Source organism: Aptenodytes patagonicus, chromosome Z, assembly GCF_965638725.1.
Source record: "Aptenodytes patagonicus chromosome Z, bAptPat1.pri.cur, whole genome shotgun sequence".
In the NCBI taxonomy this organism is placed as follows: Eukaryota; Metazoa; Chordata; class Aves; order Sphenisciformes; family Spheniscidae; genus Aptenodytes; species Aptenodytes patagonicus.
The window spans coordinates 3,058,177-3,082,685 of record NC_134982.1 but is presented as its reverse complement, the minus strand read 5'-3'; the positions used below and the strand labels follow the sequence as shown (position 1 = coordinate 3,082,685).

Below are 24,509 nucleotides of genomic sequence, written 5' to 3'. Positions count from 1 at the left end.
ACAGAGGAGGCATACCAAACTGGTGAGAAAAGCAAATATGTAATAATCTTCATTGTGTGAAGCCAGACTTTGCAGGAAGAGTGAGAAGAGCAGCTAAACAGTGCCTGAGCCATCACTTCAGAAAAGCAATTCCTATGCGACCAAAGCTCTGCTAGACCCAAACAAATATCCCGGATTTTCCCCTGGCTTAAATTCTGAGTAAAAGCTCATAACAAAGAATGTACTCAAATCAAAATGAAATGCATAAATCACAGGAAAGGAATGCCAGAGCCTGCATTAAAGCTTTAATGTCTCTTTCCTCTCCAGCTCTAGGAACACCGTGCCTGCCCGGAGGAGGCAGAGAGCCCAGGAATTAATGAGAGGCAAAGCCACGCATGGTGCTACCTGCACGTGCTCGAGGGAGCTGGTCTGCACCCTGCAAAACTGAAGCACAAGTTCCACCTTCGAAGTACCTTCAGGTTTTGCAGGTTTAAATTGTTATTGTAAGGAGCTCCGGAGAGCACGTGGTTGGTGGGAGTGGGTGCTGTGCTCCCAGCCGGCCGATTCAGGGCTCGGGCACGCTCAAATTACAGCAAAGCACAGGAACTCTCAGCCTGCAGCAAACACCAGGATACGGTGACTTAAGCCACAACGAAAGGCAAAGGTCAGCTAAGTCATGTTACCTGCCTCCGCAGGATATTAACCCAACAGCTTCACCTCATCGTGCCCTGCTCCTATTTGTTTGCATCTCGGTTCTGGTAGGGTCACGCATCTCTTTCCCTTAGTCGCCGAAAACACGCCTGCAGCCACGATGCACACCGAGCTGAACGGCAGTAGTTGCCTCAGCACTGGCTGCCAGAAAAGCGCTTTTCTCTCCTCCTAAACCACTTTGTAACTAGAGCACAGGGTACGTTGCACCCACACAGCGCTTTGTAGCTAGACCTACGCTTGCTAAGCCCAAACAGCCAAGCCTAAACCCATGCATCTTCATTAGTGCGATGCTGTGCTCAAGTTTATTATAAACCTTCATGAGAGGCTGCACTAATGAAACCTCACTGATTTTGGATGAAAGCAAGCTTGCATCTGACAGGGAGCACATATGCAGCTGCAAAAGGCTGCAAGTTATGCCAATAGTCTAACATTACACATCATTAAATATTTAAAGCAAAGTCACCACTGTTACCAGCTGCTAAGGCCAACGTATTTCAAGGGCATTACTCTAAAGAAGAGTCTGCTCCTGCCAAGGATTTCCTCAGCAAAAGTTGCAACACTTAATCACGGCTGGACATACCAGCCTTAACCCTGCCACACAGCTAGTCCCATGCATTTCACTGTAATCACTTCAAAAATCGTTACTCTGCATCACTGCTAGCAAGGTCATCCTGAGTGCCAGCAAAAGGGTTCATCGTTCAATATTCTCCAACGTAACCTAATAAAAAATGGCTGAACTGCCTTCTTCCTTTGTTTTTAGGTTGCAGTTTGTTGCCATCCATTCACACGTAACTGCTGTCTTGAATGGTTTTGGCAGGCCACCCTTCCCGGGAATGACAAACCTAAGTTCACACCTGCCCTCCCCTTCTGCTTTGAATTTAATAGTTCCATGACCCCCAAAGTCATTAAGAAAAGGAAGGAAAAAAACAGTGCAGCAAGGGGTTTGGGTTTTTTTGCAGTCTTTCAGGAGGAAAACCCGCTACGGACATTTCTCAGTCGGATTGCATCTTTCTGGCGCACTGCTGTTCTCCAGTGGTTCGCTAGGTCCTATTTTTTTCCCCACAGACTGTCAAGCACACGCAAAGTTGGCCTCAAACTCATCTGACAAGACATTCCCACCAAGAGTTGCACACATAGACCACGAGCTCGGGAAGTTCACCAACCCTCAAAAACCACCTCTGGTTTTGCAACCTAAAGTTTGTTGGCGCACACCCGTGTCTCCCTCCCGCCCCAAATTCACAGCCCCCGGACCTTCCTCATGCCACAGCCTCTGGGCTTGTGGTCTCAAGGGGTTTCTATGGGGACATGCTCTAACCCACTGCTTTCCAGGAGCTGAACATGTGGCCTGGACACTCACCACAGTATGTGTAGATGTGGTTGGACTCGAGGAACCTGACTTTGAGGTTGTGGAGGACCGCGGGCTCGTGCAGGTAGCTCAGGGCCGTCAGGTCATTCTCTCCCACCAGGATATCCGGATTGCGTAGGAAAGGCAGCTCATTTCCTTGGAGGTCAACAGGATATTCGTAGAGCTGAAGACACACACATGAGGAACATGAGAACACAAAAACCAACAGCTCCTTCGATGTCTTGTAACTTATCCAAGCATAACTCCACCCTGATACTATAAAATACTTACACATCCTACCCTAAATTAAATGAAAGCCCCTTTATGCTAAATGCTATAAGGGAGCTGGATGACATGCTACCAGGTGACAGGTCACCCCCTTGGTAAATGGCTTTGAGCTGGCCAACAGATGGTCCACAAGCACCAACCTGAGCATACCCGAGTTGTTTTCAGGCCAGCCTTAGGGCAAATAGCCTTTAGCCAGCTCTGAGCAGTAACAGGTACCATACAGAAAACCACAGCTTCAGCTGATCTAAGCTTCTTCATGCTCTTTGAAAAGCAGCCTTATTTCAAACTAGACCATGTTCTTCCCATCAGAGTGATTTCTCAACTCATCTTTAATTCAAGTTACTTTTATACTCAAAACCTTACACCCCTTCAAGCAGAGAAGGACGTGGAGAACCACGGAGTCCCTGCTGCTTCAATATCTGAAGAGCCAGGTTATGCCGTTGAAGCATACGGCTGCCCATATGCTAACTATTTTTGACTCATCCCCAAATGAACAGCAGAGCCACCAACTACAGAAAAAGTGTAATTTTTTTTCCTTTACAGTGGAGGAAGAAAAATCGCCTGTGATGTTGCTTCCCACAGGGTGTCTCAGGAAGGGGTCCCGATGCTCAGCTCCCAGCAGAAGGCAGGAATCCCAGTTCACAAGCAAAAGGGCACCACTACCATTGCACCGGCACTGGATCGCTGCCCGCGCAAACAGCACAAGAAAAGCTGACCCAAGTGCACAAGGACAGGCTCACACAGCACATCCGACAACCTCAGGCTTGTTTTATACTCCAATTCCACGTTGCCAATGCCAATTTTCAACAGCTTGCACTCAGTCTCACATCTTAATGGCAAACACACCAGGGATCCCTTGCGATATTTAAAAATCAGCTCTTCATTCAGAAGGAGTACCCTTGCATACAGAGTACAGCCAGAAACCACAAAAATCCATGAAAATTCACTGAAAGCACAAGGACAAAAGAGAAGCACTAAACAGTTGGGTAATGCACGTTAGCTGTCAGGAACAAAAGGCTTTCCACAGCTTCAAAACCCCTGAAGATATGTATGCTCAGTATCTCCATCTGACGTAGATGCGTGCTGTTCCCCTTCGCTAAAGCTTTTCAGCCCAACGTGACTTGGGTCCAGGCGGGGTTTCATACAGAAGAGCATCAAACAGGGGTCTGTGGGAGCACCCACAGTAAGCAGCGCGCTCTTGCACAACCCCAAAATGAGATGTTCCTGTGTTTCACCATGACAGTGACATGCTTATTAAGCTACCATCTACAACACCTAGTAATCCTTTAATCTCCTTGTACTTTAACGTTGCTGACCCTAAACTCAGCTGTACAAAAAGGCTAGACCTTGCAGGACTTCTTAACCCCTTTGGTTTCCAGGAAAATACCCAGATTAAAGAGCAAGAAATTATATTTCTTCCCCTCCGCCTCCAAGTACTAAAACTACTGAAGATCTCAACCAGAAAAGACGCCTGGAGTTTGCAGCGCTCAGCAATACCTGCAACAAGGGGCATTCCCACCTGGCATCGGGTGCCTGGCATCAGATACCACCGGGAGGCAGGGACAAGCAGATGCATGGAATGGCAGGAACGCACCCAACGTGAGCATCGTGCTTGCATCATGAGCATGAAGCATCAGGTCATTAGAGAAAAGATATGCTCAAAGGATGACTGATAGGACTTGAAATAGAGAATGATAGACACAGGATGGTGAATCCAGGAGGTCCAACCACAGGGCTACTGGGCAGGGAGCCCACCAAGAAGCAAGAGGCAGTGACCCCTGGTCCTACAAGGACATGCCTGGTGCTTCCAAGGGACAGTGAGGTGGCATCCGAGCACCTCCTCATCCAGATGTATCACCACAGAGGGAAAAAGCATCTCCAAGAGTAGCATCATCTGTCCTTCACCCCCCTCAGAAAGCTGCCCTATGCTGGAAGAGCAAATCGGGGAGGACAACGAGCGCAGCCGGGGCCAACCCTGGCAGAGCCAACAGCACCATGCACCGGGTGCGGATTTCAACATGAATCACTTTCTTTGCAAACCTGGCACATTCACGTACTGCAAACGGCCCGCACTTGCGCTGCTCTGAAAGAAGAATTGTTTTGATGAACAGCCTAATCAAGCGTGTCTCATTCCTCTTCTCCATCTTCCCATTAAGTAATAGGGTGAAAATATTCCCCGCAGTATGGAAATGGTCGGCTGGCAGGGGACGTGAATTACTCACCCTTCTCGGAGCATTTTCAATTTGGAGAAAGTGGCCTCTATTAACTCTTTTAGCAACAGAGCAGATCACCCTCTAGACAATTAAGGAAACCCCATCTGCTCAGTGAAGAAAGCTTATTTAAGTGGAATTCTTCATGAAAAAAATGTATTTATTCTTCCTGCTACACCAGGCACCGCGTGTGGGAAATGCACCTCATGGCGGGCAGGTAGCATGGCTGCTCCCTTCCCATAAACAACCCAAATTTTGCAGCTGATGCAAATGCCACTGTTAACTGCATCTGCAATCCCCCGCTGTTACGTGACATCCCACCTCATGAGCTTTTTGTGCGGGACAGAAAGCAGTTGCTCTTCCCCAGCCTCCGTCCTGCTTTGGGAATGATTTCTCGCCGGCTGCACACATGCTGTGAGCCTGGACTGTTGGTGCATTTGAAAGCGGCACTTGCTAAAAAACACCTACATTTAAAGGAGTTTCTCATTTTTGTCTTTTAGAGCTTTTTTATTAAAAAAAAAAAAGGGAGAAAAAAGGGTTTTACATAAGACTATACTTAAAGAGAAAAACTAAGGCATGGAGAAAGCTGTTGCACAGCAGTCATTTCTGTGCTCTATGCAATTTTTCCATCGGTACCCAAGTTTGAGTAGATGCCACCAGCCGCGCTCTTTCCAATTTGTTCAGCAGCAAAAACCATAAACTGATACTTCTAACATACTGCTGCTATAAAAAAACCCCCTCATTCTCATATCACAGACTATTACAACTTTGCCAGAGGATGAAAAGAGACGAGAGGGGTCAAGGGCTTTTCTCGCAACCTACTTTAACACGAGTGTCTGGGGAGGGAGCGGGCAGGGAAAAGCTGGAAGCGCTAAGGCAATAAAACACATTTAAAAATACTTTCTAAAAAATATGAGATGGCCCAGGCTTCTTCACACATTAATTCGAAGCTTTAAATTACTGAAAAGAATAACAATGTTTAAAAGCTTACAGTTTCATCTTCAAGTTTCAGATGAAGGCTTTTATCTCCCTCTTTGTAATCCTTGATAATTTCTGCCGATCTCCAAACTTCATCAGGGTCAGGAATCCAAACCCTAGTGTACTGGGGGGGGAGGGGGAAGAAAGAAAAAGCTTAAACACAAGGAAATCTCAGGAAATTAAATCAGAAATAAATTAATTCACCATGGATACAATCCCACACACATTGTAAAGTCAGGGCAGCTAAACCATTTACTTCAGTCAAAAAAAAAAATTCTAATTTTAGGTTTTGAGATAAATTATAGACCAGAAGTCTGATTTTCAATCAGACTTTCAATCAGGCTTCTCCTGGACGAGGTGTACACTGGCTTGTTACCAGTCTAACAAAGCGGGGTACAAACTCAACGTAAATGTGAAATTTAATTTCCCTAGGAAAAAAAAAAAACACCAAAAAACCCCAGCCTTCTAGAAGCTTTTATGAAATAACGCAATTCCCCCCCAGCAGACCGTACACCAAAGCATATTTCTTCTGCACAAGACGACAGGTTCCTCCCCACAGAGCAAGCCCGAACCCAAACCCACTGCCATAGAGCTAAGCAGACAACAGAAGACACCAAAGCCAACTTCTTCGGTTGGAGGCGAACCTGCAAACAGGCTTCAAGGCTCCCGAAAAATGGTTAGATGCAACATTTAACCTTTTTAGCATCTCCGAAGTCCAGGCCACCCTTAAGCCTCCGAGAGGAAATCCCAAAGGTGGACCCGTACAGCCCAGCCAAAGCGTCCATGAAGGGACAAAATCCAAGAGCGAGCAGCACGGCTCACGTGTAATGAGATTATGGCATTACTCAGAGCCACGCCACCTCCTGCTAATGAGATTTAATTTGCTTTTATGATTCAGAGATAAATACTCTGCCCAGACTGCATAAAAGCATCCCCCCCCCGTGCTGAGTAAGTAGCTGCTGCTGCGCTGAGACCTCCAGTACTTGCTCTCAGGAGTTGGGACAAACGCATTGCAGACCCAGCAGTAACGCTGCAACCTCCATGCACGGATTTCCCTCACCCTCTACACATCCACCTTTCTTTTGCCAGAGCAGGCACCAGTTTCCCTGCTCGTGGGGCTGCCAGGGCAAGGTCCTGAGAACAAGGAACCCACAATTGCTCCATCCTTGCAAGGGGTCACCTTGAGTCAGGCTTTATTTGCTAGACACAGTCCCGTAAAGCCAGCCTGATCCTGGACTCGGCCAGCCAACATAGAGTCAACAGGAACCCTTCAATGATCACTTCTTTATTGGCATTTTTGGGGGCATGTCCCCGACCCAACTCTTCCTGTTGATTGAAATAAGATCTATGTAAACTTATTCTTACACAAAACACAAGGTGCTGGGGGAAACCACAGCAAATCCAAGCGACACCAGCACTGGAGCACCAAAGATGGCTTTGTCCCTCGTCTTAAAACCAAACCCCTGGCACACAACGGTCAAACAACGCTCGGAGCGACCCAAGAGTTAAAGCAGCAGCAGCTGTCTAACAGCCTGCTCTGCAGCTGAAGAGCAATAGATTTTTACAATTATTTTTAGAGTTGCTCAATAGCTACAGCAGCGGGAACCCTTGGATGTTAATGGAGCTAAACAAATATATTGCCAGAACAGCAGTTTTATCAGGGAGGGGAAAAAAAAAAATAAAATAAATAAGGAGACTTTTCCCAGCACACCACCTCTAGCACCCCACAAGCCCTCAGCGCTTTCCCTGCCACGAGGAAGGGAGGCTGCCATGGGGAAGGGGCCAGTTTGGGACCCCCAGCCCAATTTCCCCTGTCCCCTCCAGCAAGCAGCACTGCAAGAGATGCAACATCCCTGCAGCACAGCCAGGAGCCCCATCTTTGGTCAGACCATGAAACAAGGAGTAGATGCAGCTGGCGATGCATCACTCAGCTTTCCTCATCCCCTGCACCTCGCCCCAGTTTCTCCAGGCTCCAACACTACAGGAAGGGCTCTACAGACCATTGCTGCAGCTCCTGAAAAATGCCTTGCCTGCCTTTTCATCCCCACCGCCGCGGTTTCATCTGGTGCCAGCTCTCTCCTGGCAGAAGAGAGATCAAACACGCTGTAGAAATGCCCAAAATAGCCAGGGATCAGGATGTACCCGGCTCAAGGCAGCCTCAAAAACAAGATGTTGCTGGTCTTGGCTGGAGTCCTGCAAATTCTCCACCTGCACACGGGACTGGGCTGAGCCATGGACCTGCCTGGACAGACAGGTGCAGAGAAGGGCACGCTGAGCCCAAAGCAAGCCAAAAACCACGGTGGTGCTTGCGCACGCTTTGGTGGATGAAATTTGGGTCCATCTCCAGCAGCAGTAAGTCTTCACCTCTCGGCAATTCATCACCAACCATGGCCAGGAGCCATCCAATGCCTGGGTGAGACATGGGAACCACTGTCGGAGGGTAGCAGCTCTCAGCATCCACCACCCAGGGATGGACTTACAACCTGGTGGTAAAAGATTTCACGTCCCATCAGCCATCTCAACCACAAAACTACAGAATTTTAATAATAAACCCGATTCTCCAAGACTCTTGTGCATACACATGTACGCAAGGGATTCCACAGCACAGGAGGCAGTAAGGCATGGGTGTTTGCAAGGTCTCAGGAGCCCTGGGGGTAACTCGTTCCCTGGCTGGGAGATCCCGAATGCGATTGCTGCTCCAGCGCAAGCACTCCCCGCACCGAGCGCTTCCCATCCTGCTAAATAGCTGCGGGCTGTTAAAATAGGCTGTTATGAATGCATTTCCCCAAGCATCTATAATGCTGTCCTCTCGTGCGTGCATGCACACACACGTCCAAAAAGGGGACCACTGTTTTTTTTGTTGTGCATTTTCACTGTCCTCCCCTCCTTGCTGCGCTCCAGCAGAGATGCAAGTGCTCGGCCCTCCAGGCAGGGCAGGCTGCTACACAAACCCGCATCCAACCCTTCCCTTTCACCCATAAATCCCAAGTATGTCAAACCGTACAGCACTGAAATAAAAGCACTTTGTCATTCTTAGACCTTTACAAGGCGAGCTTTAATTAAAACCCACCGAGGCTTGGAGGCAGCCCATGGTGGGGGCACGCTGGAGCACCATGCTCACATCGCCTGCCTTCCTCGCCTCCAACTTCTGCAACCCGCTCCCTCCAAAGAGGCTTCACACGCCGTACGTTTGCCAATTAAATTCGTGTAGATCAGAGTCATTAAGGTTGGAAAAGACCTCCAAGATCATCGAGTCCAACCGTCAACCCAACACCACCATGCCCACTAAACCATGTCCCTAAGCACCTCATCTACACGTCTTTTAAATACCTCCAGGGATGGGGACTCCACCACTTCCCTGGGCAGCCTGGTCCAATGTTTCACCACTCTTTCAGTAAAGACATTTTTGAGAGCTACCAGGTCACCAAAACCATGCCCCCCAGGCAGGTACCCACCTGGGCAGGAGGAGAACATCTCTGTGAACCTCTACTTCCATAATCTCACCTCTAGCATAATTATTCCACTTTATATGCCGTGTCCGGGCTTCGCTAGCTTCAATAACCTCTTGATCTTCTGGAGGAGCTTGCTACGAAGGGAAAGGGCAGGCGGGTCTATCTCAAAGCACTGGGACCGGAGGATTAGCCTGACTTCAGGCTCAGGAGACACACCCTGGGCAGATCACTTCACCTTCTGACACTCCAGTGTCTCCATCCAGGAGGGCAGAAAGAAAAGCGTTTCTTTAACCCTCAAGGACGCCTTTGAGCAAGGTGTTAGCATTAATCGGAAATAGCTCCGCATGCTCAGCCTCTCAAGAAAAAAATTTAAAAAAAAAAAATCTGTTTTGTTTTTTTAAACCAGATTCCCAATAAACCAAAGTGATTCGGTGCTCTCGGAGCCTCTTGCATTATTCCACCCAGATTAAGCAGAAGCTTAATAAATTCAACCCCCACCTCCCGATTTGATTTAGATTTTAGCAGGCTACCGCTACGGATGCGGATTAAAACCAACATTAAATTAGAAGAGGCAGGTTTTTGTTTTGCTGTCTGAAAGCCCCCCGTGCCAGCCAAAGGCACTCCCAGCAAATCATCCTCAAACTCCTGGCCACGTGCTCGGTGGATGCTCCAGCGCAGCGGGAAGGGACGCTGGTCTGCACAGGAGAAGTTACACTGACAGTGTGGACAGAGTATAATCTTCCTTTAAATTAAGAAAAGAGTGTAATTTTCCATTAAATTAAACCGAGATGGCTAATTTTTAAGCTTTTTTTTTTTATTAGTCTGGGCTGTTTGGTGGTTGCAACAGTCTTCGTGGCAATCTGGAAGTCAGCAAATCCATCTTTATTATTATTGGTTTTTAATCCCCCGAGTTATTTCAGGAATGGCAATACTCTCAGCCGACCCTGGGAAGTTTTCATTGCTCCTGGGTGAAGGGCACTTTTCCAGGGGCATCCTTCCAACGGCACTGCAGCCAGAGGGAGGGCACGGCAGAAAACCTATAATACCGGTGATACAATAGCATCGACCGCCTAGCAATTAGGGATTCAGTAACGAAGATTAAGACATAGTATCTCATGACCAAGCTCCTTCCACATGGGTTAAGAAAAAACTTATGAAAGGACTTCAGTAGAAACCAGAGACAGTGATGTGCACCTTGGAAAAACCAAAGGTGAACACACAGATGTCAGCTAAGAACGAGGTGGAGATTGGGACAAGTATCTGTACGTTTTTCTTCGTAAAGCAAGCACGCTTCTACTTTTCCCCCTTGGCAGTGGGCTTATTGCCAACCTCATTCTATGTTGTTCAAAGAAATAACGTGGTCCAGTATTACTGGATGCTCTCGAAGAGGACAAGAACACATATGAAAGTAAAAACAGCATGAGCTTCAGTCCTGGCTCCCCAAGAATATTTACATTTATATATACAGCATGTGAATGGTTAAGCAGCTTACTTCAGAAGTCCAATAACTACTCTTCGGCTCTCACAAGCCACCTATTACTAAAATTAAAGTTTTCCCAAACTTTGCTTTTCCCAAGTAAAAAGAGAAAAATACAAGCTCTACCTTAAATTAAAAGAGGTCACAGCAGACGGCACAACTCAGGGTTTGGATGTCATTTTTCTTTTCCTTGTTTTTTTTTTTTTTTGTTTGTTTGTTTTTTTAAGCCACTATCAAAGATAACTCCACAGAAATAATTTAAAGAGGCTCTTGCAGTGGAAAAAAAAAACCAGAGGACTCTCCTTGCAGCCACCGTGCATGGATGCTAACAGCATCCCCTTCCAGCTCTGCACTAAAGCAAACGAACTTCTCCTCATTAATTTGCACTGGGCGTGCAGTCCTGGCCTGAACTCAGGTCACCGCTGTATTTTTGCCCATCCACTGGCATTATGCCTACCACAGCAGGATCCCACGTCCCCATGATTAACAGGTAGTTATTTATGACGTTATTTAGCTGTGCTAAATGTGCTTGTGCCAACCACCGCGCTTGTCGGCGCTGGGAAGAGCCGCTCGCTGGGTGCTGTCAGCAGGAGGGCATGGAAAGGCACCGGCTCCAGGGCTCTCCTGCGTGCCTTGCAGCCTTAAAAATCCCCGCTGCCCCCACTTGGCAGTGACTCAGGAGAAACATCTGCTTCGCCCGTGATGCAGCAAGGCACAGGCGAGGTGTTTCGGCAGCGGGGCAAAAACGTCTCTGTTAAGGGATTTGTGGATCATTAACTTTTTTATTATTTACAATATTGAACATCAGGGCAGATGGCAAACCGTAATCCACCCTTTCCCATCCTCCAAATGAGATTTTTCATCCCAGGAGTGATTTCTCCCCTGCCTGACAGACAAGCAAAGCCCATATTTAGGTCAGAGCTCCCCAAGCTGTGCCGTGACTCTGGGACCCGCTGACCCCTGCATCTCACCCCAGCCCGGCTTCTCCGTTTGCTGCCGGGTACCACCGGCCAGCAAACCCCTCGCAAGGGTCAGGAGGGGATGGCAGCGGGTTTCACCGCTCAGTACAGAGCAGGCAGGGATGCTCTGGTGCTGCACACCTCTCCACTGCCTGATTTCTGCAGCACCAGTACCCGATGTTGTGACACCGCGCAAGGGCCCAGCATCCCCAGCCAGGGCCGAGAGCATCCCCCTGCAGCAAGGACCTCTAATAGGGAAAGACCCACTTCTTCCTCACCATAAAAACCCAAAAAGGCTGAAAGGAGAGGTCGTGACTGGCAAACATTTCAACACACAGCAAGGGACACACACGACCCCAATATCATGCTCAAGGGGTAGGGCAAAAAAAAAAAAAAAAAAATGTTGTGTTTTACTTGTTAAAAAACACAAAAAACATCATTTTGAGCTACAGAAAGCAAACGTTAACTTGCTGGGAGTATTAAATGCAAAGGGAAAGACAGCAGGACGCTGCAGAAGCATCTCTAATTCCTCAACATGAGAACGAGCAATTTGTGAGTTTCCCAGGGCTGATAAAAACGCGCAAACCCAAACAGCCGAGCCAAGGCAGATGAGCATAATCTACACCATGCCTCATATTCCCCATCCTCCTTGTGCTACCAGCACAGACACGGACCCAGGGAAAATGCAGAAGCGCACACTCAGAGCATGCCCCCATCAAGGCAAGGCTCCTAAATTTTGGGGAGCATCCCTCTTCATCCCAGAGCGCTGCAGGGGTCGCTGGATTTGAGCTAGCAAAGCACGTGCTTTGCTGATGCCTCCTAAGTACGGGGATATTTTCTTCCCACCTCCCCAAAGAGCTGTCACACTGATGGATGGCTCCACGTCTCCCACCAGCACTAAATCTGCTCTATTTCTCTTTGCTGAATTTTATTCCCCTGCCCAAATTAATTCAGACGATGCTTTGCATAAAGCATCACAGCAGCTGAGCAGTACTCAGCTGCTCGGACAAGCAGCATCTGCAGCATTTATCCACCGGCTCGTTAGCAGCATTTCAAATGAAGGGGGGTTTAAAAGGCTTCGGTTCATCATTGCACCGGCCTCATCTCACCGACAGCAGGTAAAACTGGCACTGAGCAGAGCGGGGCTGCAGGCGAGCCCTGACACCAAGTGTACCCCCAGTATTTTCATCCTGAAGGGTTTGCTTTAATTAAATGCAATTTCCAGGATGATTTCCAGGACTAATCAATAGTCTCACATGTAACTAACAGCCAACTCATGTTTTTCCATCCTCTCCCCTACCATTTCTTCCGCAGCATCTCAGCAACGCTCGTTACTGCAGGCTTAATGAAGACTGACAGGTTCAGTGCCAAGGTCTTGGGCGCACATGCAACCCCGCTCTCACCACAGCAATGGGCTGAAATGCAAAATCCCTCTTGCAGTAAGCCATGAGATGCTGCAAAACCAGGTAGAGGCCCAGGTGCTTTGGGACAGCGCAAACAAACCATTCTGTCTTAATTTGGGGGGAAAAGCAGTCCCTCCTGGGCTGGGGAGCAATCCCCTTGTAGGCTGCGAGACCGGGATTTGCTCTGGGCAGCGCAGCAACCCTTGTATTTTTACTTTGCTCCTCTACTCTTTAAGAAACAACAAAACCAAACCTCTCTGCCAGGGTCAACAAGACTTCACCCACAGGGGATGTGCATTATCACCTGCATCACCGCTAATGAACCATCTCACAGCAGCCCAAGATGTTACAGGAGGAGGGTTGTGCCTGTTTAATTGGAGACTGCAGCACTCGGGGTCTCGCTGCCCGTCTCCTTCTGCCGCAGCGGCTTTCCAGCCTCGCATCAGGTTGAGCACAGGAGCCCTTTGCCTTTGGTTGCTCTGAAGCAGCACCAGCGAAGGCTGAGAGCTGGCAGCAGGACAGGCAGGCTGCTGCCTGCTGCGAGGATGCAGCCAGGAGCCCAGTGAAATCACGGGGTACAAGGCAGGGCTGCCCCTCTGGATGCCTAAGCCTGGATTTAAAGCACGTGCTCCACTGGAGGATCTGCTACAAACCCTGGCAAAGCCCCTCCAAAACTTAATGTTCACCAGCATTAGAGAGCTGCACCAAAAATGTCTTTACCGAAAGAGTGGTTAAACATTGGCACAGGCTGCCCAGGGAAGTGGTGGAGTCCCCATCCCTGGAGGTATTTAAAAGACAAGTAGATGCAGCACTTAGGGACATGGTTTAGTGGGCATGGTGGTGTTGGGTCGGCGGTTGGACTCGATGATCTTAGAGGTCTTTTCCAACCTTAATGATTCTATGATTCTAAGAAACACCAGCCACTGGTCTGCTGGGTGGGAGACCTTGCTCCAGGTCCTGTCCCATCAAGCACCAGGAGTAGGGGAACACCATCCCAACGAGCCACAGCAAGCACCAAATTTCTCTTCTGTCGGCCCTGGCTCAACTCTACAGGATGCTCACCATTTGCTCTACAAGACGCTTACCATCACCATCCAGTCTCTGCCACACTGCCGGAAAGAGGGGTGCTCTGCAAACCCCCTTAAATCACTGCAGAGTCCCTGGGGAAGCACAAAAAGTCTGGTGCTAAAGCCAACCCAGACAATCATGCACTTGACTTGCAGCTCCTCCTTGGAAGAGCTGCAGCCACCAGGGCAGCAGCAGTTTGGAGCAGGGGGCTCAACACCCCCTCCCCCAGGCATCTCCCCCTGGGTCCAGCACCCATGGGATGCTCACAGCCACACTCCAGCACCACCCACCTGACCCAGCTCCTCCAGTGCTCGTTACCTCTTCTTCCAAGTCATTGATTAAAAAATTGCCACATTGCACAGGATCTAGGAAAAAATCCTTGACCCGGCGTCTAAGTGGAATCAGGATGACACCCTGTCTGCCACAGGCCTAACTCAGCCATGCAGCCAGTTTTTTTTATTCCAGTAAGGGTTACTAGGGTTTTATAAGCTTTGTTTTTGGCTTTTTTAATTAAAAACCCCATGCAGGGGTCAAGTGTCTCCATAGCATGACTTTTATGAAACAGCCTGTCATATTACAAAAGTTAAATCCTTCCAGGCTACTTTCTGCAAATCCCTGTGATTGGCATTAATTACCCTTCTCTCACCTAATTCTCAATTAATCAAAACCTTGAGCAGTGCTATGGTGTAATCTTGTCTTCGCAGTCCCATTTTCCATCTGAACTCCACGTAAGCACCTCGATGAACGTAGGCTGGATCCAAAACATGCTCAATATACACCATATACATTTGATTATTAATAAAAGTAGTTAAAAAATGGCCTTTGGGTTTTAATTAAGTAGTTAAAAATGGCCTTTCATCCCAGGTTTTCACAGCCCTCTATAACATAGCCTCGTGATGCTTTGGGGAAACTCATAAGCATATTCCTTCCCCAGTGCAGTGACCGCTCTCCATTAAATGATTTTATATTAAAATGATCCTGGGAGGAGCCGGGCTCAGCAGCACAGGGCAGGGCAGCCCTGGCCACGGGACACAGCCGTGGGGACACCAGGAATTTCAGCTGGAAAAGTTAAAAGCAGCAGCCGCTTCTAGGCTGTAATTGCTGTAACACACGTGGCATTCAGTGTCCCAAGCATCTTCCGAAATTCAGGGTAGACGCCAGCTTGCCCCTCGCCCGTCCCTCGAGCGCTCAGCCATCCTCCCCACCGGGCACTGCCACGCCCAAACAGCACCACCGAAATCTACCTTTAATTGCAGAGCAACCTCTCCACCAGACTGGATTTTCAACCTTATTAGAAAGAAATAATTGGATTAATCAACCCGTACAATTATCCCTCACCTCTCCAGAACTCATGCGTTAAAAACCCTCTTGGAGCATCACTTCACGCATGCTTAATTCAAAGGGCTTTTGACCTATAGTTATATTTATGGGGCATTTCTTCAGCCCTTTCTAACCAGAGGGGTGTGCTGGAAAGGCCCCTGGGCCACCTTTGCATCTTTTTCATTGCTAAGCAACTGAAGGAAAACAAATTGATTTCCAAGGATTTAAGAAGCAAAGTTTTACTGGTTATAATTTTAAAATTCCAGCAGTAAGGTTTGTTAGCAAAGAGACATTAGACACCTAGAGAATGGCACCAGTGGTCAAGAGGCAAAGCTAGAATAAGTAAGTTTAATCAGAATATTTGAAGCGGTGAACAAATAGTCATACACCCCCATTTGCTTAGGAATGGGGGGGCAAAGAAAGGGTCTCCTGGAGGGAAGGACTGCTCTTGCACTTTCATTTCATTGCAGTAATTTCCAGGTCTTTGGGAACATGACTTGTGCCCGGCTCCACTTCTCCCAGGACTGTCCACGTGCCAGACCTCGGATGCGCACTGCTATGATGCGTTACTCTATATTAATGTATATATTTTGTCTCTTCTCCCCAGTGAGACAAAGACAATAAGCAAAATTTTGCAATCACTAAGCTGAAATCGGTTCAAAACACATCTCCAAGGAAACTCAAACAAAAGGTGGTTTCCTTTTTAATATATAAAATGGAAGGTACGGTATGGCTAGGCAGTAGGCTAACATTTTCCTCCTTCTTTCCTTATTTCAGCTGTCCAGCTAAAATACTGAGATTTTGGCTTTCCAGATTTTCCAGCACTGATATCCTGCAGCCTCTTTTATATATATATATATATATATCTATATCTATCTCAATCAAACAGCAGCTCCCTGGAAAACCATCCCCTAAATCCCATATACAATTTCCTCTAAAAAATGTAGGGGAGACGAAACCTTAAACAAGGAAGGATGGAGGAAAAGACCATCTCCGTCAACCCCTGAATTTTGAATCGCAGGAGGAGATTTGGGAGGCGATGCCGCTAGCAAAAGAGCGTTGTGTTCTGCAGGAAGGGCTCAATGAAGGAGATCAAAGTGCAGACGACTGCCCAAGTAGAGGAAGGGTTGCAAGAAGGGCAATTGCACCCACTTAAAATAAAATAAAAATATAAAAATAACCACACCGCCAAATGCATTTTTCTAGCCTTCACCTTCTGGTTTGAATTTCTCCCCCGATTTGGCAATGTCCCCCGTGCGTTAGGGGTTCTCTCTTCCCCTCAGAACGGCAGAGGCCCCAGCAGCACACAAACACACGCTCCCACGCAGATCAAACACAGCTCCCATGAAACATCGAAGTGTCCAACACAGCAAAACACTCCAAACAGAAGGAGAAAATAAAAATGAATTAAAAAAAGAAGCTGTCACAGCCACCAGGTGCTACTTCTTCCTTCCCCTTCCCCACAGCAAAGCCACTCTGTTGCGTCTCTTGGATGGACACACAGGACAACACCTATACCCCAACAGGAGATTTATTCACTCATTTAAACATCCCTCCCCATGTTACGGGAGCGTTGCTTTATTCCTCCCAAGGGGTTCCACACTACCTCTGGGCACAGGCAGCGGGTGCAGAGTTTCAATGAAGGCAAGGCTCAGCTCCGGCTCTTCCCAACATCGCCAGCAGCATCGCATCATCCCAGGGACATCCCAGCTACAGGATTTCCATCCCACTTACACATCCCCCAGCTCAGGCCCGAGGAGTTTTGCTCCAAGACCGGGAAACTCAGTTCCCATCCAAGGGATGCATTTCCCTTTGGGAAGAACACGCGTTTTATGGTCACGCTTCAGCCGATGCCGCTTGCCTTGAAGCCACCGGGTCCCACCAGCGCAGCTTAAGAACTACAACCTGTTTCACACAAAACTAGTTAAACCTACTCTTACCACCCAACGTGGGGAAAAAAGGGATTATTAATTAGAAAAGCAGCAAAACAAATTAAAATAGACCCCGAAGTTATAGTGGTTTAAGGGTGCATGAAGACAACCCCTGAGAGACGGAGAGGGGCTCACTCCAGTTAGGGCAAAACCATAACTCAAATCCATCTCTACCAAACATTGCATTGCGACTTTTTTCCCTCCTCTAGGGAATGACTTCATGCTTTGCTAGGTAGATAAATAAAACAAGGGAAAAAAATTAAATTGAAGAAACATTATGTTCATTTCAGTTTATTTTGCTGTGAAAGCAAAGCTTTTGCAAACCGTGCTGCCAGTTCCCAGCTCATAATGTACAAGCCCAAAAGTTTCTGCCCTTTCTGACAAAATATTCAGTCCCAAGACCCAAGTTCCTGCAAACCCACGGGCTGGCGGCTGGATGGGGACACCTGAAGTTGTGCAGCTACCTTCAGCCACCACCGTGGGTAAACTGGTGCACATGAAGCCCCAGATAACCCACAGAATTGCTCACATCACGGGTTTGACCCGCGGGACCTCCAAAGGCATCGAAGGGGGAATTAGTGGTTGTAGTGCACATCCACACGTGCAGCAGTGATTGAGGACCCTGCTCAGAAGGGGATAGGATCTACAAAAAGCAGAGAGATGCTGAAGCAACACATGTCCCTTCATAGCTGCTCTTTCTTCCAGTTGCCCGTCCTTTCATCTCCCCCTTGGGCTAGAAGGTCTTTTCCCCTGTCCCACACTATGGGGAAATCACAGTCTGTGCTGCAAACTTTCAAAAAAGTATTTTTAGGTGCTTTCTTAAGAAATTAAAAAAAAAAATAATAATAATAATAATAATCCCTGTTTGGATCACCGTGTCTGGCCATCGTTTATAGCCACCCAACCTGCGAAGCACACATCAATGTGTCTGTCCTGGGAAATGCCAAATTGCACGGCGTGTCGAGGCTGCCCACATGCGGTGGGAAGTCAGGCAGTTGTGGGGGGCAAGGCACGCTCCTCCTCACCGCCACGGCCCCCAAACCCCCTCCCCAGCCTTCTCAAACCTCACGTGTAGATCAGCAGAGACTCCTCTGCCTAATAGCTGGCACGCAATGAGTCCAAATTTGTATTTTAGGAACTGTTTCCAAAGTCTTTAGCATCCCTGCCTTGACAATAGCTGCTTAATAGGACTCATTTCAAGTTCCATAGCAATTAGTCTTTGAAATCCCATTGCCTTTCACAGCGTGGTGCGTCCACACCAGCTCCCTCCCAGCAGCTAATGGGAAAACAAGCTGCTACAAGCCAAATGGCTGTCAACTCAACAGGTTGCAAGAAAAGAGATCACGCTCATCCACCTCCTCCTCAACAGCAACATTAAATTTACAGAAATCACTCAATGTTATGTTCTTCGCAGGCGTTTCTTGTTAAGCCGTGGCTGGTGAGGTGCCCACCAGCATCTTCAAGAGCATGCCATGTTCAAAATTTGGACAGAAGTGAAAGATTTGCTGGACGGAGGCTCCTCGTCCCATAAAAGGTCTCAGCATAAATGCAGATGTTCAATGATTGAGTCAGAAGCAGTCATACCAACCTAAATAAAACCTCAAGCAACGTTCAGGGCACGAAACACAATGCAGTGGGCTGCAATGTTTTTTTCCCCAGCCTAAGAAATCTCTTGGGTATATTCTTAGTAGGAGTTTTCTTCAACTGCCTAAAACTCAAGTTTTGAAGCTCTGTTCCCCCACCTACCTGGTGCTAAATGCTGCACAAGCTCTGGAGCATTAAGCAAATGCCAGCGCAGGAGATGGCCTTGCAGGGCCTCCCCTCTGCAGGGGACTCGGTGTCATTTGAAAGCCAAGGGCACAGGCACACGATGGCACCAGGCAAGGGACCACAGCCCCATGGCATCGGCAGCACGGCCAGCACTGGGCTCAGGAGAGATCCCATCAAGGCATGATACATTTTTGGTGCCCATAAATAAATGACATACAGGTCCTTTTTAGAGGGGCCAACAGACGGTGCTCTTCCACGTATGCCAAGCATAAATGATGACTCGATTTCCGGATAATGACAGTCAATTAGTAATTCAAAGAGATGATGCTGCTGTTATCCCCAAGCCAAACATGACCCACAGAGCTGAATTCCCAGAGCTTAAGAAATGCAGAGTGAAAACTCCCAGAGCAACCTTAACCCTGCTTCACACCATGACTGCAAAGGTTCCATGTACTTTAACCTTCAACTTGGACAGTTAAAGGTGCTTTCTAACTTACTGACCCAAATCAAGCCAGTTTTTTCAGACATACAACCACAGGCACCTCTTGCCTGTAGAAGCATCCCGTGCCGTGATCCCATCACCCGACCTACCGAGAAGCGAAGTTCTGTTCGTTGCGAACAAGGATCAAGCACAACCACGGGATTAAACCCAAATTCACGATCTGAACTTCAGTTATTCTCCATACATGTTAAAACTGGCTGGAGGAACTGGAAAGGGTTCCCCCACCCGGCTGGGTGTGGCTGGGGAGACAAGGGTCGCTTCTTTTCTACCGCTTGCATCACACGGAAGTCATGCTTTCCTAGGTGACATCAGAAACAACGCGAGTATTACTGCACTTTGAGCACAATTATAAGCCTTTACTCAAGCAATAGGTATTTAACGTGGAATTTCTGATAAAACTCAGGGCAGTCCTTAAGTAGGAATTCTGAGAAAAAGGTTATTTTTATTTTAAATATATATAGATATATATTTATAAAATGAAGCCACAAGAGTAGGAATTAGAATTTGGAGTCAATTTTTCATCAGCTTACCAGGTCAGAAGAGCCATAATTCAAGCTTTCAGCTTTTCAGACCACCTCAGGAGGGCAAGCAGACCTCGCGGACAATCACGGGGAACAGTGGCCTCACTGAGGCAGCACCAGGAAGCCAAAGCACATGGGAAAACCGCAGAGTTATCCAAAGCTCAGCTGAACAGATGAAAGGGGTTTCCATCACATCCCCAGCTTCTCCACTTGGGCCAACTCCCTCTTCCCCTAAAACCACAAAGGTATCGCCGATACCTATTTCCCTGGAAACTTCAGCATATCAGATGCAAGTCTCAAGGCACCATAATTATTGGAATATAATTCATGACAGTAAAATATAGTAAACTTAGGTATGGGATGTTTAAGGAATACCATAACCTCAAACCAATGACTTGATAAATACAATAGTCACCAAGATTCAATTTTGATCAAAAAAAAAAAGTCATACCCTTGCCTCTTTTCCTCAATATCCCGAGATGAGCAGTGCATAGGTGTTTTCCAAATTTAAGACCATGCCCACCCTCTTCACCTCCTCCACCCACAGCCAAGCAGCATGCCAAACACCAACCAGTCTTTGCCGCCGTTTCAGTTTTCCTCCTCCCCGCGGCACCTCTCACCCTGCCACTCCCCGATAAGCCGGCTCTCCCTGCAAGGACGGCGGCAAGCTCTTATCGGAGCATTATTAAAGCTACTGCCAAAGCGCAGCCTCCCTATTCCCAGCTACGGTGGAGATAAGACCCACTTTCTGTAAACAAATGGTACATTCAGAAATACTTTAGTAAGAGCAGAGAATCGAATGAGAGATGAGCGGGTCCTATCAGAGCATCAGCGAGATGGACTCAACAGGAGAAATGCAAATATTTGCTTTCCCCAACTCTCCCCTGTCCTCCCGGTATTGTATTTGCAAAACGGGGTCCCTTCCAGATGCAAAGCTAAAGGATGTCGCCGGCGTTAACTGCACCACGCTGGAAAGCCACACGCCAAGCAACCCTGCAGAGCAGAACCAGCCTGGCCCAATGCCCAGGGGACCTGCTGGTCACCTCCTGTTGATTTTCCTTGATGCTTTCAATCATTTCCCTACGGAGGTGGTGCAGAAGTCCCCATATTTCCACGCTCCCTCCGTTGCTGGCATTTCCAGCCACGGGAACGTGGATCTGAGCTCCAGCCCAATGCATTTTGGAGAAGCCACCTCAGCCGAAACACAACGCTGCCCAAGTCTTGGCAAGGTCTGCAAAGATAGCACCGATGGCCACAGCAATGCAGGAGCAGGGGACAACGTGGCTGTCACCGATGGGCACAGCACGGCCACAAACCGAGTTTGTTTTGGCTGCCAGTGCTGATGTCCCGGTGAGAAACCCCAAGGGACTAGTTTTCACAACAGCTCTTTTCATAGGAAAGCAGTTTAACCTGTTTAAAAGGTATTTTAGCCTGCTCTCAGAGGAGGTTTCCCCTCCACCGGCTACCAGCAAAGCACGGTCAAAAGGCTGGGCTTCGTTTGAAAGGAAACCAGCAAACCTCAGCATCCCCGCTGCCTGTTTCCAGCCAGAAACGCCGGCTGGGAAAGCTCATGAGCTGGGATTTCCCTGCTCCAACGACACTTCTGAACTCCCTTCAGGATTTGCATGCACGGGAGAAAGCCCACATCTCATTTTGCACTGACACTGGGGAAAACACATTGCAAATCTCCTCCCCGTCATGAAATGAAAGGGTAGGGGATGCTCCAGTAACTAGACAGACTACCACAGTTAATTTTATTATCGCTCCTAATGTGTGCTTTATTGCTACAGTAAATTTATCCCCAGCATCATACGCTCATCTGCGGAAATCAAATGCAAGCAACATCCCCAGCAACTGTTTAAATCCCCCAAAGTGCGAAGTTTTGTGAGCATGTGGAAGCAATGTGAAACAGAAGCAGAGAGGACAGCAACCGCTAACCCCGTCCAGGGGAGCTCAGGGCTCTAATTTGGGAGGCTCACAGCATCCTCGTGGACGGGAGAAGCCCTCAGCGAGGCTCATGCCTGGTGGGAAGGACACTGCTGCGGCAGGCAGCTACAGGACATCACCAGCAGCATCTGGTAACTGAAGGGACGGAGGAAGATTTCACCTGTCACTCCACCCCCACAAATATTCAAGGCTGGCTTAGCGGCTAAAGGCCACTACCATATTTTCACACCGGCCTTGGCTGCCCACATCCAGTGCAACCAAGAAAATGTTTATGGGATGAAGGAGACCCTATCCACCCCCTCGCTGCAGGTTTATTATCGGAGCACAAGATCTACACATGCTTCTCTGGTGGCTTCAGCTTTTCTTAAGCTCTGCCTGGAAATTAAGGATGAAAAAAAGTCAAGCCCCCATTTTTAACTGGCCTGCTTCCATAAAACAACTTAAACATCCTTAATACAACCCAACTCAACCATCTAACATGAATCCCTTGGATGGATGCTGCGACTCCCAAGAGACTTCTCCAAACCTGAATCATGGCCACTGAACAACTGTGTTAACGCAGAGCCAGCTTTTAAAGCAGACATAAATTACGTACAAAACCTGTAAGAGACAAGGGTCAGCGCCATTTATGGGGTTAAAACAGGTAAGGCAGATGCAGCCAGGGCCTCTTCCATCTCTCGGGGTGTTTCTAAAGCTATTCAGCTTTCAAATTATCAGCCATGGTTCAGACCTGCATTCATCTCCAGCACGTCCAGTGGCTGGGCTAGCTCTTTCAGGCCTTGGCCACTGCATTTTGCTCTGTCCCGACTTGCTCAATTACATACGTTTTGTGTGAGCAGGAGCAGCAGAGCCAAGTCCTTCCACAACAGCCTCTTCCCTCCCAGACAAATTAACTACATTGAAATTTAGCTTGATTGTGGGACAGGTTTGTCCAGATCCCAGATATATTTCAGCTCTTCCCAACTTTCCAGCTCCTTCCCAGGCACGTGAGAGCAAGCAGGCAGGCACCAGCATCACCAGTGCTTCCAGAAGCAGCGAGACCACCTTCCTGCCCGACCGGGTACCATCACTCCTGAGTCACCCAAAGATCACACGAGCTCTCAGCATCAGGCATGACTTCGACCAGGGTTTCAACATCCGCTGTTAATGCTTCAGAAATTCCACTTTATTTCATGGGGCACAACCATAATCCGGAGTTCAGAGCCCCCATGAACATGCCAGTGACCAATTCACCAAACACCCAGAGGTACGTGCAAAGGAAATGGATTTATTTAGACAAGCGCCAGAGCTACGTATCTCCCAGCCATCACTGTAACAGCATGTAAAAGCAGCGTTTACCAACAGAGATGCACCCCAAAAAATTGTCAGTCTACTGGCTTCAAAGCTCAAAGGCAGAAGCAGCAAGACTTTAACCTGGGGAAAGTGCTAACCTGCGTGGTAAAGATACTTGAAGCCTATTATAACTTGGCTCTTAAAAGAACAAAATTCAGGGAACTACTTAGAAAACAAGAGCGTTGGGTTGTTTGGTTTTTTTTCCTGTGGAAGACACAGCAACGACGTCCATGGCTGCAGGCAAAAATAGACCATTAAAAATCACCTACAGCTGAATGATCATTCAAAAGGTTGTTTTCAAAAATAGCAAGAGAAGGTTGAAAACTTGGATCCCCTTCCAGAAACCAGCAGCAGTTCCAGCACATCCCTAGGATGGAGTTTTTCCCCCCAAAACGCTTGCCCGTGCAGCGCAGCGCATCTTTCCGCTGTCAGGTGGGTTCTGACATTGCTCCATCACGTTGGACACTCACACCAGCACGGCAAATTTCAAGATACAGCCAGAGTTTAGCTCCAACGTGAAATTAAGAGAGAAGTTTCGTTGCTATACTCTGGAAGGATTACAAAGCTATTTTTAATAAGGGGTTATAAGAAGTTTTAAGGAGACTAAGTTGGTTTTGCTCAGCTCACGTGGCTGCAAAGACAAAACCTTGCACAAAGAAACAGCCACAACAAGTTGCTTGACAGAACTTGCAGCACTGAAAATTATGTAGTTACTACTTGAAGAACGCTTGCTTTTGTTGTAGTATATAATTTTTTTCTCCAAAGACAAATTCAAGCATCAGGTTTGGCTTTCTCACAGTTTTACAACATCACAGTGCTACCCCTCTGCAATTTCGGTTGCTGTTTTGGCCAGAAGCCCCCAATAACACAGGAATAGGGATGAATCGCATATAAGGTTTGTGGTACGAAGAAAACGCAGAAACCCGGCTTTACGATTAATATTCTTCTGTCCTTATGCGCTTAAGAGGCATTTCATCAGGTGGATGCCTTCCTGAGCTGGGACGCTCAAGATAAACTCCCACATCAGGTTCCCCATCCCCACAACCAGCCAACGCTGGTCGCCAGCAGCTGGACCAGAGCCCCATCGCGCTGGACCACAGCTCCCCAACACCCTCCATCACAACAGCCATCAGCCACCCCCTGTGCCCAAGGGAGCATCCCAAAGGCGACGGGCATCCGCAGCCCGGGGACGGTCATCTCTGGATAAGGCAGATTTGTTGAAAACCAGTTAGTGCCAGTATTCTCTTACTCTAAAAAAAAAAACCAAACAAAACCAAACCACCAAACAAAAAAAACCACACAAAACACCACCAAAA

General features: G+C 47.9%; 1 protein-coding gene across 2 annotated transcripts in view; it reads right to left on the bottom strand.

Annotated features, from left to right (window-relative positions):
• The window catches only part of LOC143173127 (unconventional myosin-Vb-like), a 153,759-nt gene that overhangs the window by 117,334 nt on the left and 11,916 nt on the right, over positions 1 to 24,509 (bottom strand). For both annotated transcript variants that reach the window (XM_076363201.1, XM_076363200.1), the window contains exons 2-3: positions 5,525 to 5,635; positions 2,048 to 2,219 (exon numbers count right to left, since the gene is read on the bottom strand). In XM_076363201.1, coding sequence (XP_076219316.1) covers positions 2,048 to 2,219; positions 5,525 to 5,635 — 283 coding nt within the window. The remainder of the gene's footprint in view (positions 1 to 2,047; positions 2,220 to 5,524; positions 5,636 to 24,509) is intronic.